The sequence below is a fragment of the Ursus arctos genome, unplaced genomic scaffold (assembly GCF_023065955.2).
Source record: "Ursus arctos isolate Adak ecotype North America unplaced genomic scaffold, UrsArc2.0 scaffold_2, whole genome shotgun sequence".
In the NCBI taxonomy this organism is placed as follows: domain Eukaryota; kingdom Metazoa; phylum Chordata; class Mammalia; order Carnivora; family Ursidae; genus Ursus; species Ursus arctos.
In genome coordinates, this window is record NW_026622874.1 from 83,959,389 (window position 1) to 83,976,155 (window position 16,767).

The 16,767-nt window shown below is 50.1% G+C and overlaps 1 protein-coding gene across 1 annotated transcript in view; it reads left to right on the forward strand.

Annotated features, from left to right (window-relative positions):
* CACNG3 (calcium voltage-gated channel auxiliary subunit gamma 3) overlaps positions 1-16,767 on the forward strand; it is a 79,702-nt gene that overhangs the window by 59,731 nt on the left and 3,204 nt on the right. The window contains exons 2-3 of the mRNA XM_026515617.2: positions 9,542-9,625; positions 14,388-14,528. Coding sequence (XP_026371402.1) covers positions 9,542-9,625; positions 14,388-14,528 — 225 coding nt within the window. The remainder of the gene's footprint in view (positions 1-9,541; positions 9,626-14,387; positions 14,529-16,767) is intronic.

Genomic DNA, 16,767 nt, shown 5'->3' on the forward strand with positions numbered 1-16,767 from the left:
AGATACTCCACAGCTATTGGAATGGTCAAAATCCAGGGCAGTAGCAGCACCAAATGCTGGCGAGGATGTGGAGTGACAGAAACTCCTTCACTGCTGGTGGGAAAGCAACATGGAACGAGCCACTTTGGAAAGCAGTTCAGCAATTCCTTCCAAACGGAACTGTTACCATGTGATCCAGCAATTACACACCCCGGTATTTACCCAGATACTCCTTAGTATTTATGTCCACACAACAACCTGCACACGTCTATTTACAGTGGCTTTAATTCCTAACGGCCAAAACCTGGAGTCAACCAAAAGGCCCTTCGGTGGATGAAGGGATAAATACAATGGGGGTAACTCCAGACCATGGAGTGTCGTTCAGCGCTAGAAAGAAATGAGCTGTCAAGCTAAGAAACTTAAATGCACATTGCTAAGGGAAAGAAGCCCATCTGAAAAGACTACATCCTGGATGATTCCAGCTCTCTGACATTCTGGAAAAAGGCAAAACTATGGAGACAGTCAAAAGAACAGTGGTCGCCAGGAGTTGGGGAGGGGGTGCAGGATTGAGCAGGTGGAGGACGGAGGATTTTTAGGGCAGTGAACTCACTCTGTGTCATGGTGGGTACGTGTCACTGAACGTCCGCCCAGCCATAGGGTGTACGACACCGAGAGTGAACCCTCATCAAACTAGAGACTTGGGGTGATGACGGTGTGTCGAGGTAGGTTCATCGCTCGGGACAGAGGTCCCGCTCTGGAGAGGGACATGACAGCAGGGGAGGCTGTGCACGTGTGGGGGCAGAAGCGTTTGGGGAATCTCTGTACCCGCTGCCCAATTTTGTTATGAACTTAAAACTGCTCTAAAAAATAGTCTGTTAAAAATAAAAACAAGGGCGCCTGGGTGGCTCGGTCAATGAAGTGTCTGCCTTCGGCTCAGGTCATGATCTCAGGGTCCTGGGATCGAGCCCCACATCGGGCTCCTTGCTCAGCGGGGTTCCAGGGCAGGGCGCTCTCTCCATCAGGCATCTCTCTCTGGGCAGATAAGGAAGGACTCTGGCTGCCTTGCCCTTCCACCCCCGTCACCAGCTACTTCTTCAAAGGGTGCACGGTGGCTTTCAATGATTCCTCTGAAGGCGCCCTCCATTCCTGCGGCTCCGCAAGCTCCTGGCGTCCAAAGAGCTCTTTTAAAACTATAAATCAGATTGTGTTTCTCAGCTGCTTAAAGCATCGTCTGGCTCCTTGGCGGACCTGCTCTCCCCCTACTCACCTCTCTGGGTTTCGGAAACACTCAGCATTATCCTTCCCTGGGGCCTTTGCTTAGTGATGCCCTCTTCCTAGAAAGCCCCTGGGTGGCTCAGCTGCGTAAGCGTCTGACTCTTGATTTTGGCTCAGGTCCTGATCTCAAGGTCATGGGATCGAGCCCCACATCGGGCTCCACACTCCGAGGGGAATCTGCTTGAGATGACAGAGCTTAATACAAAGCAGGCACCTCCATAGACACGCGCTGAACAAAAGAGTGAATCGGGATGTGCACCAGCCGCAGCTCAGTAACATCAAAAGTGGATGTTTCTTCCTGCGGAACTCACTCACTCCCACTCCTATGGTTGTCTTATTAGAAGCCGCGAGCTGCAATTGCTGTACCCCACGTGCTTGATCGTCCTCAGACCGATTAGGTTAGTTCAGGGTCCCCATTATTCAGGAATTCATCCCCCAAATCCCCACACCTGCCAGGTTGCATGGACAAGCATGCAAACTCTATCTTAATATGAATATGTGCGTATTCATACTAATGGCCTGACCACACATAAAACCAGGCTCCACGAAAACACCCTCCCAACCCCACTCCACACCCCCCGTTTTGTACCCCTCAATTCTCAGTCTTTGTCGTCAGCCTTTCCCTGATTGCTAGCTCTTATCAACATGGGACAATCCGATGCAAATAGAGGCAAAACGATTGCAAAGTGAGATTGCATGTCTAGCAAAACACACAGCTTTGTGGTAACGGACGTGAGGAGTGACGCGCCATGCCAGCCGTGGGGCCCCCGCGAGCCGGGCAGAGGGACACCCGTGAGCAATGCAAGAAGAAAAAAACCAACAGCAAGGATGATGTGCTATGCACATCCAGTGATTTGAATATCAAAGGATTAAGAGAAGCTCTTGAGAGAATGATGACGTGCTCAAGTATTTTTTGCAAAAAGGGACCTACTTTATGATCCTGCTGTGAAAGTCAAACTTTGCAATCCATCTGGGAAAGTGAAGGATTTCATATTGGACTCTCATGTGATTTTATCAGAAAAAAGTATGTTCCCTTCCCAGCGAAAATCAACACAGCTTACTCTTCTGTTCATCCCAGTGCATAGTTAGAAAAGATAAGACAAAATAAACATGTTCTCATAAGCGATCATTTCATTTTCGAGATACAGGTGGAAGGCACGTCTTTGAACCTCATTATTTACTATGAAATAAAGGTCCCTACTTTCGAGGGGACTCATCTTTTTTTTTTTTTAAAGATTTTATTTATTTATTCAACAGAGATAGAGACAGCCAGCGAGAGAGGGAACACAAGCAGGGGGAGTGGGAGAGGAAGAAGCAGGCTCCCAGCGGAGGAGCCTGATGTGGGGCTCGATCCCATCACGCCGGGATCACGCCCTGAGCCGAAGGCAGATGCTTAACCGCTGTGCCACCCAGGCGCCTCGAGGGGACTCATTTTGCAGGCAGTGGTTCTCAACCTCCACTGAACAGTTAGACTCATCTGGGGAGCTTGCAAAACTCCAGCTGCCCAGATGGATTAAGCAGGAATCTCTGTGTTTTCCAGCCTCTACTCCAGTAATTTCCAATGTGCAGCCCAGGTTGAAAACCACTGTTTGAAGGTATTCTCCTCCACTGTAATAGAGATCTGCTGTTATGCCAAGAACCCAACCTGCTTACAGTCAGGCAGTCACTTTTGCTTTCTTAAGTGTTCCTGGTACATAAACAAACCCGAGGTTCATTCTTTCCTGATTCCTTGAGGCCAAGTCATCATGACGGGGACCTAACAAAAGACCTCTGTCTCTGGACCCAGGGCTCTGGTCTCCAGCTGGCCTTGGTTTTGAACTCCGAGCTGGACTTTGGGAGCTTGGAATTTGGTTGTCGCAGCTGGGCTGGTGGCTGAGATGGGTGCCAACGTCCGGGCACTGGGTTGGCAGGGTTTCCGGGCTGCACCGGGTGCTGGGCACTGCCGCCGGGCTGGGTGGGCTGGTTAGGAGCGTCCCTCCTCACTCCGAGCCCATGGTAACTGCCCAGAGACTACTCAGAAGTGATGTCCCTTTTTTAGGTTGGGAGGTGCCCCAGCCACCAAATTCTGCCCCAGGACCATCGGTGTGGGCCATCAATGTCCAGAGGAGGCAGACGTGGGGGCCCCTCCGAGAAGACCACCTAGAGGTCTGCTGTTGTGGAGGAAGGACATCCAGGGGACAGCAGCCCCTCCGAAGGGTCTCCCTTCAGGACTGCGATCTTGAGAAGGGCAGGGAAGTGAAGTCATGCCTCCACTGTCTGCACCCCCCCCCACCCCAGTCTGTCTGCTCCAGATCCAGTATTTCCGGACTTAAGGCCAAAAACACTTAAGCAGAGCTGTCTTTAGATGACCCAGAAAAGCTCTATCTGGCCCTTGCCCAAACTTGGCATAGCAGGTGGTCTAGGCTTGTTCTCTCTACGGTGTGACCCGGTTAACCTGCCGCAATAGTCCCTCTTTCACCCCGCTGGCCTCCCTTCTGTTCTTCAAACTAACCAAGCTCCTTCCCACCTCTGAGCCTGCACACTTGTAGCAACCCCCGCCTGGAAAGCCGTTTCCCTGGCTCTCCGCAGGACCAGCTCCTTCTCTTTATGCAGGTCTGAGCCCAAATATCCCCCTCCCCCCGCCACCACCCTGCCCCAAATGGCTCACCGTCTCCCCCTACCCCATGCAGGATCACCATCACATCATCCAGCTTGATTTCCTTCAAAGCATCCCTTTACAGTCTGTAGACTTTCTCCCCAATGAGGACGTAAGTGCTGAGGCCCGGAATCTTCTCCTGAATTCCTAGGGAGGGAGAGGGGAAGGAAGGACAAAGGTTGAACCAACCGATCTTCACAGCCCAGATCTTACACCTGTCCTACCCCAGTTCCCACCGCCTTACCACTTCTCCCCTGGAACCACTGGATCTGCCCCCCAGACCGACCACCACCGATACTCTGAACACCCTGAGTTACTCTGAGTTCCCGAATGACTTCTCTCCCACTCAGCAACGCTCTTGCTGTCGCACTCTGCCTGAAGCAAGGCACCTCCCTCACTCTGACGAACTTTTAACTACCCTTCAGATCTCAGCATAGACATGATTCATTCAACATTCAGTTAACAGAAATCATTCTCCCGAGTTACCAGGTGAACGAATTTTCGGGGATGAGGGAAATGCTTTCGCTTTCAATCTTATGCCTTTCCAGGTGTACTGTTTGAATTTTCCAACTATGAACACCTCTATTCTTTTAATTTAACGGGGATTATCAGAACACGGGATAATGGACTGCTTCTTATTTTCCCTGGGATAGTTCTCTGCATTGAAAAATACTCTAACCCATGTTACTTTTAAGTGTCAGTACCACAATGACTTAATTATCATCACTTCCTTGCGTGGTTTAGTATCTTGGAAGAAGCCACCTGACTGAGCTCTTTCGTTCATTCTACTATTTTATCCAGCAAATGGCCTTGAGCTTTTGCAAGTAGACTATTCCCTCAGCGGAAAAAAATGATAATTTTGTCCTCTTGTTTCTCTTGCTCGTTACGCTTGACTCTGCCTTACTTCTTCTCGCACTAGAACGTATAGAACCGTGGTGAATATGAGAGGCGATGGTGGGCATTCTATCTTCTTCTTGATTTTAATGGGAATATTTCTAGGGTCTGGTCTTTTATTTTATTTTTATTTAAAGATTTATTGATTGATTTAAGAGAGAGAAAGAGAACACGAGCAGGAGGGGCAGAGGGAGAGAGAGAGAAAGTCTCAGACAGACTCCGTGCTGAGTCTGGAGCCCAACACAGGGCTCGATCCCACGACCTGAGTGGGATGCTTAACCAACCGAGCCACCCAGGTGCCCCTCTACAGTCTGGCCTTTTAGAAGGATTTTTGGTTGAAAGGCAGTCCCCTTCCTCTTACGAAGGACGTGTTCTTCCATTGTCTGAGCCAGAGATGAACCATCGGCATGATCTTTTCTGCAAAGGATGAGGCTTGTTTTCACCAGAAAACCAGTGTCTGCGAGTGTTCACCATGTCAGGAACTCTGCACTGGCTCTATCTGCCATTCTGGACCTCTTCTTGGGGTTCTGGGGTCTCGAGGTCCTGGGGTCTGTGTGTTCTCACAATCTAACTCTCACACCTGCCCCCCCACCTTCCCATCGCCTCTCCCCTGTAACCACCGGACCTGCACAGGCCAGCCCCCACTGATCCTCCTCCTGGTTGACCCCATTCCTGGGTCCTGCTTCTTTCTGCCGCAGGGCCTTGGCTTAACCTGGGTCTGGGACAGTGCTTGCCCCCATGTCCTGACTTCATCTTTGCAGGGTCTATGTTTTCAACATCTCTCTTGGTTCCGTCCTCTGCAGTTCGCGGGCAAGTCCTACCCCATCCTATTTTTCTTAGATTTACTGAGATGGGGAAATACTCCTGAGAAAATGTAAGTGAGAAGAACAGAATGATCTCAATTTTATAGAACGATTTGTGTGTGAAAGCATGGAGGGGGGGGAAAGTCTGGAAGGAAATATCCAGAAATGCTAAATAGTGGTTATTTCTGGGAGCTGGCAATATGTTCCTTGTGTGAATGGCCAAGTTCACTTTTTGATGAGTGTGTGACTTGTGGTGCCAGAAACTTCGTCTTCGGCGTGGAGTCTTCCTCGGGGAAATTCTTGAGTTCCTTCCGTCTTATATTGCTTTTTTAAATCTCCTCGTAGCACCAATGTGTCTCTTCTGATCCTAAAATACCTACCAAAACCAATGGTAGTAATAGCGAGAATTGATTGAGTTCTCACTAGGTGCTAAGAGCCGTCCTAAGTGGTTTATGTCATCGTCTGATTAAAAGTGTACATGCTGAGAATACCGACCGACGCTCTGTCTACGCTCGTAGCCCCAGTTAATTCTCGCGACAACTCCACGACGGTGTTCTTATTACTATCATCATTCTATGGAAGAAGAGACAGGTTTGGGGAGGTCATTCGCCTTAGGTGCCTCAAGTGCCGTAGGGCCAGCTGGGGAATTAGACCAGCTGGAAAGTTCGTCCCCGGGGCCTACAGGGGCTCCAGGAGCCCAGCTGCAGGGGACGGTTTATGCGTGGAAATGTGGAACAGAGCTCCCCGTTTTTTTAAAGAGAAGCTGCAAATGAGGCTTTCCTGTGACAGATCCTGAATTTTAAATTGCAGCAGCATATTGAATTAAAAAAAAAAATACTGCAGGTATAAAAAAAATAAAACAAAACAAGCCAAAACGCCAAACAAAACATTCCGTGACCCAGATTTGCCCTAGACGTTATGTCCTTTAGAAGAACCGGCCTGACTGATGTCCTCCAGCCCCCCTGGAAGGCCCAGACACCTCTTTTCGTGTTACCTCACAGGACAGGGCTCTTTAGACCATGGATCAGCAAAATCTACCTCAGCCAGAGAGCAAATATTTTTGGCTCTGCTGTTTCTGTCATAGCGGCTCCACTCTGCCATTTTGGGGGGAAGCCGTCAACAAAGGGGCGTGGCTGTGTTTCAATACGATCCTGTTTACAGACTCTGAAATCTGAATTTCATATCGTTTTGTGCATGTCGTGAAACAATATTCTTCTTTTGCTTTTTTTCCAGCCGTCTGAATATGCAGAAACCATTCTTAGCCCAGGGGCTGTGCGAGAACAGGTGGTAGGCTGCTTTAGACCCTAAATACTGGTGACTCTTTCTCCAGGAGCTTCTGGTGTTTGCAGCTCTAGGCTCTAGGATCCAGCTGCCCTAACCCACGCTGGGAAAGGCCCTGTCAGAAGCAGGTGCAGGCATGTGTGCGGCTCCTTATTCCCACCTGGTTCTGACTGGTCTGTCTTAGTGGAATCCATGTTTCGTCTTCAGCTGAAACTTTCTTCCCGTGAAAGCTTTTGTGGGGGCTCCTGGGGGGCTCAGTCAGTTAAGTGTCTGCCTTCGGCTCAGGTCATGATCCCAGGGTCCTGGGATCGAGTCCTGCAGTGGGCTCCCTGCTCAGCAGGGGAGTCTGCTTCTCCCTCTGCCTCTGCCCTTCCCCCCCATCTTGTGTGCTCTCTCACTCTCTCAAATAAATAAATAAAATCTTTAGGCAAGCAAGCAAGCAAGCCTTTGTGGTGTATGTCAAACAGCTAACAATAGTTGGTCCCACAACCACCGCCTTTGCCCTGCTCCATAGCCCCCAACATAGATCGTGGAAAAACCATGGTTGATGGAAAAACCACTGGTCCAGTTCATTGCCACAATCAAGAGCTGGGGGTGGACAAAAAAATTAACATAAAGCCACCTGGCGAAGGACGTTGCTGGAAGAGAGTACAACTCACGATAGTGGTTAAGAGCTTTGGCTTTGGAGTAGGGCAGACTTCCATCTGAGCCCACCCCTTATAGCGGCGTCCCTTCACTGAGCCTGTTTCCTCCCTGTCAAAAGGAATCATAATACCAGGTACCTCATGAGGCTGTTTTGAGAGCTAAAGGGGATAAAACACGTAAAGGGCTTAGGATGGCACCTGGTCCAAGGTATGGGCTCAGCATGTGTGACTTATTCTGATTTCTTATCCAGCTTGCCAGAAGGGAATGGGGCTTATAAACAAACAGGTGTATGTGAATGGAACTCTAAAATCTAAACAAGAGAAGAATGAAGCCTTTTTTTTCATATCAGGGAAGAAGTTAAGACTTTGTGTTTCTTCCAAGAATATCCTGGAGCCCTCAAGTCTTCTCTCCAGGACCCCTCTTCTTGGTTCTGAGTCCATTCTTTGCCTGGTGAGCAGAGAATCAGAATCAAGGGGGTCCTTTACATACAGCCTCGCATTTATTGGGAAATGCCTCTGGCTTGGAGCCTACTTATAGCTGGGTTAAATGCATGGCACTCATTATTTTAAGACAATTATTGACATAATAATAATGGCTACCGTCCATAGTGCAACAGTGAAAACCACAGGCTTTGAAGCTTGAATTCAGAGATCGATTCTTCTCCTCTCCGGCTGTGACACCTCAGTCTCTTCTGTGATCTGGTTACCTCATCATCAGATGTCAGTATTAAGAGCCCCCACCTCCCAGGGCGGTGGACAAGAGTAAACGAGAGAAGGGATGTAAGGTTTCAGCTCTGTGCCTGGCCCACTGGAAGCATTTAGTAAGTGCTGGCCGCAATCACGACACGCCTAGAGTTTTGCAAAAACTATCTCATCTTCATATATGGCCTTATTTAATGCCTGCAGTAGCTGGCCTGAAATATAAGGCCAGATGTCCGTGAACTGCTGTCCGCAACGTCACCTGCCCCTCCCCCTCCCCACCACGTTCTCAGGCCGGGACAAGAACAATGATGTGTAATTCCATGCTGTGTTATGGTGAGGAGTTCTGAAATTGTTGTCATTTGTAAGAACTGGCAGAGCCATTAGCTGCCCCAGAGATGGGTTAATTGGCTAGTTAACAAACACCCACAAGGATTATCAAACACCAAGAATGATTTAAGTCAAACCGATATTGAAGGAAGAAAAGGAAGTGGTGGTTGGCGGTTTCCCCAAGATGGACCTGTGCACTCTGTGCCTCTCGAGGGCGTGGGCCACACGGCGGAGCACAGCAGGCTGTGACCGGGGGCGAGGGGAGGTGGGAGGGGATGTCCTGTGTTGGATACCAGCAGCATCAGGGACTGTGGGCTACTCCTGAATCCATGCCCGGAACTGACACCTGGGAGACAGCAGATCTTGACTGGAACTGTGTGAGTTCAAGCAAAATCCTCGTCTGCAAAATGGAAAATTACTACATACAAATTCCATTTCCCTGGGCGCCTGGGTGGTTCAGTCGGTTAAGTGTCTGCCTTGGGCTCAGGTCATGATCCCGGGGTCCTGGGATGGAGCCCTGTGTTGGGCTCCCTGCTCAGCGGGGGGCCTGCTTCTCCCTCTGCCTCTGCCTGCCGCTCCCCCTGCTTGCGCTCTGTCAAATAAATAAATAAAATCTTAAAAAGCAAAACAACCATTTCCTTCTCCTTTTTCCCCTCACCAGTGGCAGGGGCCCAGGAGAGGCCGAGGGATAGATAAAGCAAGACAGTCCTTATCGTGAATGATTGTGTTCAGTATCATAATGAATGAGAGCTATTTGCCCTTCTCCGAAGATCCCAACATCAAGGAAGCAGATTTTCTAGGAAGCGACGTCTTCTGCTTCTTTTTTTTTTTCCCCTCCTCTACTGGTCTCTGTTTTGTGCCCTAGGACAGATGCTGATGGGCCAATATATGCGCAGCCCGCAACAACCTGGGAAGGATCTTCGAGGTGGGGGTGAGGACCCAGGCTCACCTCAGGGGCTCTGGCTCCTCCCCTCAGCTCAGGCCGTCATTTGTTTCCACAGGGACTTTCCGAGGAGTGTGCAAGAAAATCGATCACTTCCCCGAAGACGCTGACTATGAACAAGACACAGCAGAGTATCTCTTGCGTGAGTTCCCACTTCTGGGGTCTCCCCTGGAGGGGGTGGGGGCGGCCCTGCAGTCACCCAGCTGCCTCGGAGGCTTGTCAGTACCCACCCCTGGAAATGGATACTTCCAAAGGAGCTTCCGGGGACCTTCGCTACCAGACAGAGACGTTCAAGTGATTCTGATACCTGAGTCTCTTTAATGTCAATGAACTAGAAATAGAAGGGGAAAAAGTAGGTGAGTCAAAACTGAAAGGTTCTTTTTAGTCTGCTTAGGAAAAAAAATCTAAGGAATTTTCTTCCACTGGAATACAAGTTTTCACCTTCCCCGAGAGAGTTGAGTTGAGGTGCTAATGGGTGAGGTGCTAATGGGTGAGGTGCTAATGGGCACAGTCCTAAGGGGCAAGGCCTGGGAGATTAAATGCAAACCCAGATTTGCCTGTCTGCAGTTTCAGTCCTATTGGGGCAGGGCCAGCATCTTCCTGGGATTGTCCCAAGGCTGGTAACCTGGATATGACGTGGGACTGTCACAAATGCAGCCCGTGGGAGGGAGCAGAGTGCGGTGCCTTAGCGCGAGGGCTCTGGGCTCTTGTTAGACCTGGGCTTTTATGCCCTGCCTGACTCTCTGCTGCTGGGTTAAACCTGGGTACACTGCTTTACCTTTCCATCTCCCCTCTGTCCTTATCTAGTCAGAAATGGAGATGACAATGTCATCTACGTGACAGGCTCGTGAAAATTAAATAAACTCTCGCGCATTACGCTCAGCTCAGGGCCCAACAGGGAGCCAATAAAGCAATAGAGGCTAAGCCCTTTTCCGTTGCTCGGGACAGGCAATAGCAAAGTCCAGTGGCAGTTATGCATCCAACACTGACCCCGGCACGGAGAGACTGTGACATTTCATGTCATCTCAATGTTAACTTCTTCAGCAAGAACGCCTGTCAAGTTCCCTCGAAGGGGAATTTCAAAGGCATTGACTATTATTAGGGAATGTTAAATGTAAGGTTTGCCCTTTTTTGTTTTTAACGGCCATTATAAAGAAAAACTTGAAGAAATTGTCCTATTCAAGATTACGTTTGTAACTTGTAGCTCGAGAAGAGTGGTTTTAACATTAGAACCATTTGTAGCCCCGCTCCCACCTGTTAGTCGGCAGATGTATGAGCCTTGAGTCATATAACAATGTTAGTCAGTATAGTTACTGTAGCAGAGGCGATTGAGAAAGTCAGTTTTCAGCTGATTTCTAAAACCTAAACATACCATTTCTCTTTTTCCAGTCCTTATGCACCTACTAGGACTTACCCAAATGCCTACTAGGATCTGTGCCAGCAGTTCGGGAAAACGTGGTACGGGGAGCACAGGGCGTATTTAGAGATGTAGCTTTGTACTTGGACCTCCTCCGAGGAATAGTTTTAAAGTTTTGTTTACTGAGTGCCCATCATTTTTGTTTTTCTTTCCTGCTTTAATGAAACATTGTGATGTTTGCCCCGTTGGAGGCGAAAGAGCTATAACTTCTATTTCACAACTGGCAAAACTGATTTTCAGTTCTTCCCAGGGGTCGATTGCTTTTCAACAAAATACTTTGCTCCCCTCTGGGAAGCGGAGGTCCTCGCCCCCATCCGACGGTCCACCAATGCTTCTCCATTGGCCACAGAACCAGGCTAAGGTTCAGGGGAGGCCTTTACGAGCACACAGATGTCCTGCGAGGAATTTTGGAATCCCCAACCCCACCACACAGAGCCAGGGGCACGTTCCCGCAGGGCTCTCCAGACCCCTCCAATGCGTGAGCTGCCAGTTCCTGCTGTGGCCGCCCCGCAGTGGGACTGGGACTCGGCACATTGATTTTTCTGCCATTTCCTTGTTCTCGAGTGCTGTCGGGTTATAGCTTCACCGTAGAGTATAAGGTTCACTAGCCCACGAGTCCTATAGACAAGAGACTCCCCGTAATACAGCCCTGGACTTAGCCAGGTCCTGCCGCGATGCCCGTGGTAGGATTACACCGCAACAAACTGCCCTCCCCACTCCTCTAAGACCTCAACTTACCCCCACATGGTTTGGGGAGGAGAAAAAGTAAAGGAAGGAAGGCAGGGAAGGAGGAGATAAAGGGAGGGGGGAAGACAGTAAAACCTTTTTGTTCCAAAGCCTCCATGTGTCCCCTGGGCTAAAATGAAAGTAGAGTAGATCACACTGACTTGGCGAAAGTGGCAGAAGCAAATGTCCTGAGGCAGAAACCTGCAACCATGTATCTCATCTGTGGGCTAAAGAGTGGGGTCTGGCCACCAGTTGGTTGCCACAGGGTTACTGCAACCACTTTCACACATCTCATAGCCACCCATATCGAATTTGCGTTTTTATAACCAACACAGTTCAATAGCATCAAATGTCCATAATTATTTCCTTTGGGCATAATCATACATTACAAAAAATTTTTTTAACTACTCTTTTAATCAATTGAACTCATCACATTGCATATTCGAGCAATTCCTGTCAATACCCAATGCAAATGAACGCTTTAAAGGTTTGTTCGTGTTCGAATTCCTTTGAAACCCCTGGAGGCAGATCAACCCGTGATATTTGTGGGGCCCTGGGCTGAGGGTCCAAATGGAAACCTGTAGGTCATATGTGTAAATATTGAGAAGTTATAAATAAGCTATGCCCACAGTCGTGTGCCCACCTAGGATCCCAGAGTCCCTCCCCAGGGATACCCCTCAACCTGAGGACTAAAGGAAGCAAAGGGTCCAGCCTTTCCCAAAACTTGACCCTGGAAGCAGAAGGATGGGAGGGACGCTGTATCAGGCCCTGGCTCTGCCCAGATCCCAGCACTGGGTGACTCAGGGCGGCTGTCTTTAAGCAAAAGCAAGGACTGTTTCATTTTCTTCTCATTAAGTGAACATCAGCCCCGTGTGCTCTCAGACCCTCACCCCACTTCTCCATCACCCCTCCCAGGCAGCCCTGTTAGCTAAATCGGCTGCCAAACTTCCAGAAAACTTTTTCCATAAGATCGAATAAAACACCAGTCCTAACGTAAAAAGAGCTTGGCAGCTGGCACGTAAGCACCTCCGTGCAACAGCGAATAGAAACAGCAGGAGTTGAGTCACCAGGAATACGGGGCTTGAAAGCCTTGAACGTTCAGCTTTGAAATCCCCCCACCACTGCTGCACCTGCTCGTGCCCCATGGCATTTTGGGTGGCACCCCGGGCTCAGCGGCCGAGCACCAGCCATGGGCGTGGTGCTCAGCTCCTCTGTCTCCCGCTGTCCGCTGCCAATTCTGGTGGCTTTACCTTAGAAATCTATCCTGAGTCCCACAACTTCTCGCCACCCCCAGCCTACCATCCCGGCCCCAGCCGGGGTCAGCTCAAGTCTAGCTTCCACAGCCCTTGCGGCCTCAAGAGCTCACCCTTCCAAGAGCCCCACAGTGGTCAATGCTCTCCTGTCACTAGCTTGACATTCTGGATGATTTTGGAACAAGAGGCCTCTCATTTTCATTTCGCACTGGGTCCTGCAAATATGCAGCTGTTCTGTCAACTCAACAGGCTTGGGAGCCCCATGAGGCCAGGTACCCTGGTTCTTTTGTACATTAATGAACACGGAATTTGTTCAGCTGGTATATTCTGGTCTGGACATAGCAGGAAATACCCTTATACTGGTTGGGTGACTACTGAGACCCCCACCCTAGGACCCCTCCCCCAGAACCTTAGGGCCCCTCCATGATCCGGCAACTGAAGAGTTAACGCAGGGGCCTCCAGGAGCTGCTCCAGGCCCCAGCCAGCCTCTGTGTTGCCGGGCAGCGCCCGTGCCCTTGTGGCTGTCACGCATTTCCGTTGGCACCCCAGGACCCAGCATGGTGTGCGTTTAGTAAGTGCACGGCAGCGCTGCTGAATGAATGAATCAATTCATTTGTTCCTTCGGTGACTGAGTGGGTATTAAGTGAGGATTGCCAGACCCAGCGCCATGCAGATGGAGGTGTGTCCTGGGAAAGAGTCTGCATTTTGGTGAACAGCGTGTGATCTGCTATGAGTCTCGGGATGCAGGGCTGGACCCATAATTGGCAGAGTCCCGTGCAAATGAAATGCCCAGGCTCCTCATTCAAAACACAGGCAAAACAGCTGTTCCTTTTCTTCTGTTCTGTCTCTCTTGATCTGTCACAGTGTCTTTTATTTGCTATTTCATGGCATGCTACCCCCCAGGGGGTCGGGGAACAGAGACACTCAACGGGTGAATGCTGAATGCATAGCTTTGCAGGTGCTTGGGGCTTGCACCTAACCTCGATTGTTCCTTTGTCTGTGCCCAGCCCCTACCAAGAAGGAAGGCTGGCAGGGATCGCTGGCTGGGGCAGAATAACGGGCAGCTAAGGTCCCATCCCGGGGGACGTGGAGAGCTGACGGGTGGTGGGATCCCTTGTGAGTCAAAGCTGCAAGCCCCCCCACGGCACGCTCCGTTAGCCCATCAGACTTCCCTTCTAAAACATAACGCAAGGGGCACCTGCGTGGTTGACTGTCCAACTCTTGATATCAGCTCAGTCTTGATCTCAGGGTCGTGAGTTCAAGCCCTGCGCTGGGCTCCACACTGAGTGGAGCCCACACTGAGTGGAACACACACACACACACACACACACACACACACACACACACACATAATTCAAAGATAAAATGATGAAGACTTTCAGGACGGTGACTCCAGAGCCTTAGCCCCAGCGCGGGGCCCTGAGCAACCGTACTGGTCTCACGCCCACCTCAGATGCAGGCTCTGTCGTCTGGGCTGCGGGTGGAACCGTCTCCCCTTCTCTCCGCAGGGGCCGTGAGAGCCTCCAGTGTCTTCCCCATCCTCAGCGTCACGCTGCTCTTCTTCGGCGGGCTCTGCGTGGCAGCCAGTGAGTTTCACCGAAGCAGACACAACGTCATCCTCAGCGCGGGCATCTTTTTTGTCTCTGCAGGTGAGCCTCTGGCCCCAGCACTGAGATGCTCCCAGACACCCAACCCCACCGGGGCCATGAGGACCAAGCACGTTATCCAGGGTTCCATGCAGGAAAAGAGCGAGAAAATACTCGACTTGTGTTAAGAATGAGGAGCCAAAGACTCTCATGAGAATCAAAGATGCTGACACGCGGGGTGGGGGGGGCGGGTAGTGATGAAAAGACAAGAGGAGATGGGGGGCAGGGTCAGCTCAGAGGGAGAGAGAGGCTGGTTAGTAAGAGAGCGTGTGTGACCCCAGAAAGACACGGGTTTGAACCACGGGGTTCCGCTTATACACGGATTTTTAGATAAATCCGTACAGTAGTCTAAATGTATTTTCCCCTCCTTATGATTTTCTTAATGACATTTTCTTTTCTCTAGCCTACTTTCTTGTAAGACTATGGTATAGAAGACATATGACATACCAAATATGTGTTAATTGACTGTCTGTGTCTGGTAAGGCTTCCAGTCAACAGGAGGCAATTAGCAGTTAAGTTTTTGGAAAGTCGGAAGTTAAACACAGATTTTTGGCTGTGTTGGGGGTCAGCACCCCTAACTCCCGTGTTGTTTGAGGGTCAACTGTCTATGCCTGCACATAGAGGGGCAGGCGTAGGTAATGTGTGACCTGCAAGACTGGCTCAGCGTGTTTTAACGGGGTCTAACTTTCTGTTCACTTGGACATGTTCACCTATGTCTCTGGCCCTTTGAGATATGTCGCCGTGTTCCAAGGGCTCAGACCCTCACATTGTTCAAGGCGACTCTGGTAAAAAGCCAGCAGCCCCAGAAGCTCTCTGGGAAGGCCTCGTAAGCAATAGCTGGTCTGACCAGAAGGTGGCAAGAGGGATGGGAGCCGGTCTTGGCTCAGGAAGGGGTCCCATGCACCGCCTTCTCGCTCCTCCCTCCATGTCCAATCCTCCTCCAGCCGCCTCATGTTCTCTTCCGCCTGGATTTCCATCGCTCCCTAACTAATAACAGTATCCACTTCATGGTGTTGTTGGAAGGAGGCTGAGCATAAAAAGCACAATATTATTTTCTTTCTTTTTTTTTAGTTTACTTATTTATTTTTTTAGTAATCTCTACACCCAACGTGAGGCTCGAACTCACAACCCCGAGATCAAGAGTTGCGTCCTCTTCCGACTGAGCCAGCCGGGGCACCCCAATATCTTCTTCTAGTATTGGAAAAGCAGCAACAATATAGTTCCAAAGTCTGAGACCCAGTGTCCTGCCCCCTCTAAGATCTCACTCCCATTCATTCCTCATAGTGTCCCCTTCTGGAAAATGAGGAAGTTGGACTGCATTCAGTTCTAAGTCTCTGGGCACCAATTCCAGCCAACAGACCAGGGAAGAGCCGCCATCTTGCCATGGGGATGTGGTCAGCCCAAAGGTGGCCGTGGCCCCTGACCATGCTCTGTGTGGCCTGTTGGTAACAACTGGCAAACCCAGGGATTTGCGTGGCTTTGAGGCACTTTCTAGTCACTGGTGGCCCATGCAGACCCCCTGGGCTCTGACCGACCTGGAGGATAATGCATTGTGCTGACATTCGGGTTTCCCTTACAGGAGATCATTATTTTGTCCCCCAAGGGGATTGTCAGAAAAGAACGTGTCACCAGCAACTTTTTTTCTCACAAGGGGTACTGTGAGAGATGGCAGGTGGATCAGACGGATGGGAACCATGAAACATGAGGGGCAGTGGCGAAAGCCCTGAGAGGGGGAAGCCAGAAGCTTGGGGTCTATTCCTGGATACCCCTATCTCCCCAAGGAACCCCAAAAGCCTCAGTTTATCCACCTATAAAATGAAAGTTTCAGAAGATCCCCCACTCTCTAAGGCTCTTTTTTTGCTCAGCTATTCTGAGGATCTGTGGTTTGGGACAAGCAATCAAGGACCTTTACTGAGCGCCTAGTGCCGGGCGGGCACTAAGCGTGAGGCTGAAGAGCGTGGGCTCTGAAGCCAGGCTGCGTGGTGCAAATCTTGGCTCTACGCTTCCCAGCTGTGTAACCTTGGGCAAGTCTCTTAACCTCTCTGTGACTTAGTTTCCCTATCTGAGAAGTGGGGGTAATCATGGCCTGATCCCTTGCGGCTATTAAGAGGCTGACATGAGTTAGTATCTGCCAAGTGCCTAGAACAGGACCTCACACACAGTAACTGCTCACGACGAGACATTGCACTGTTGAATTCTCACGCCAACCCGATTCACTTTCTCATTCAGTGAATCTGCACTG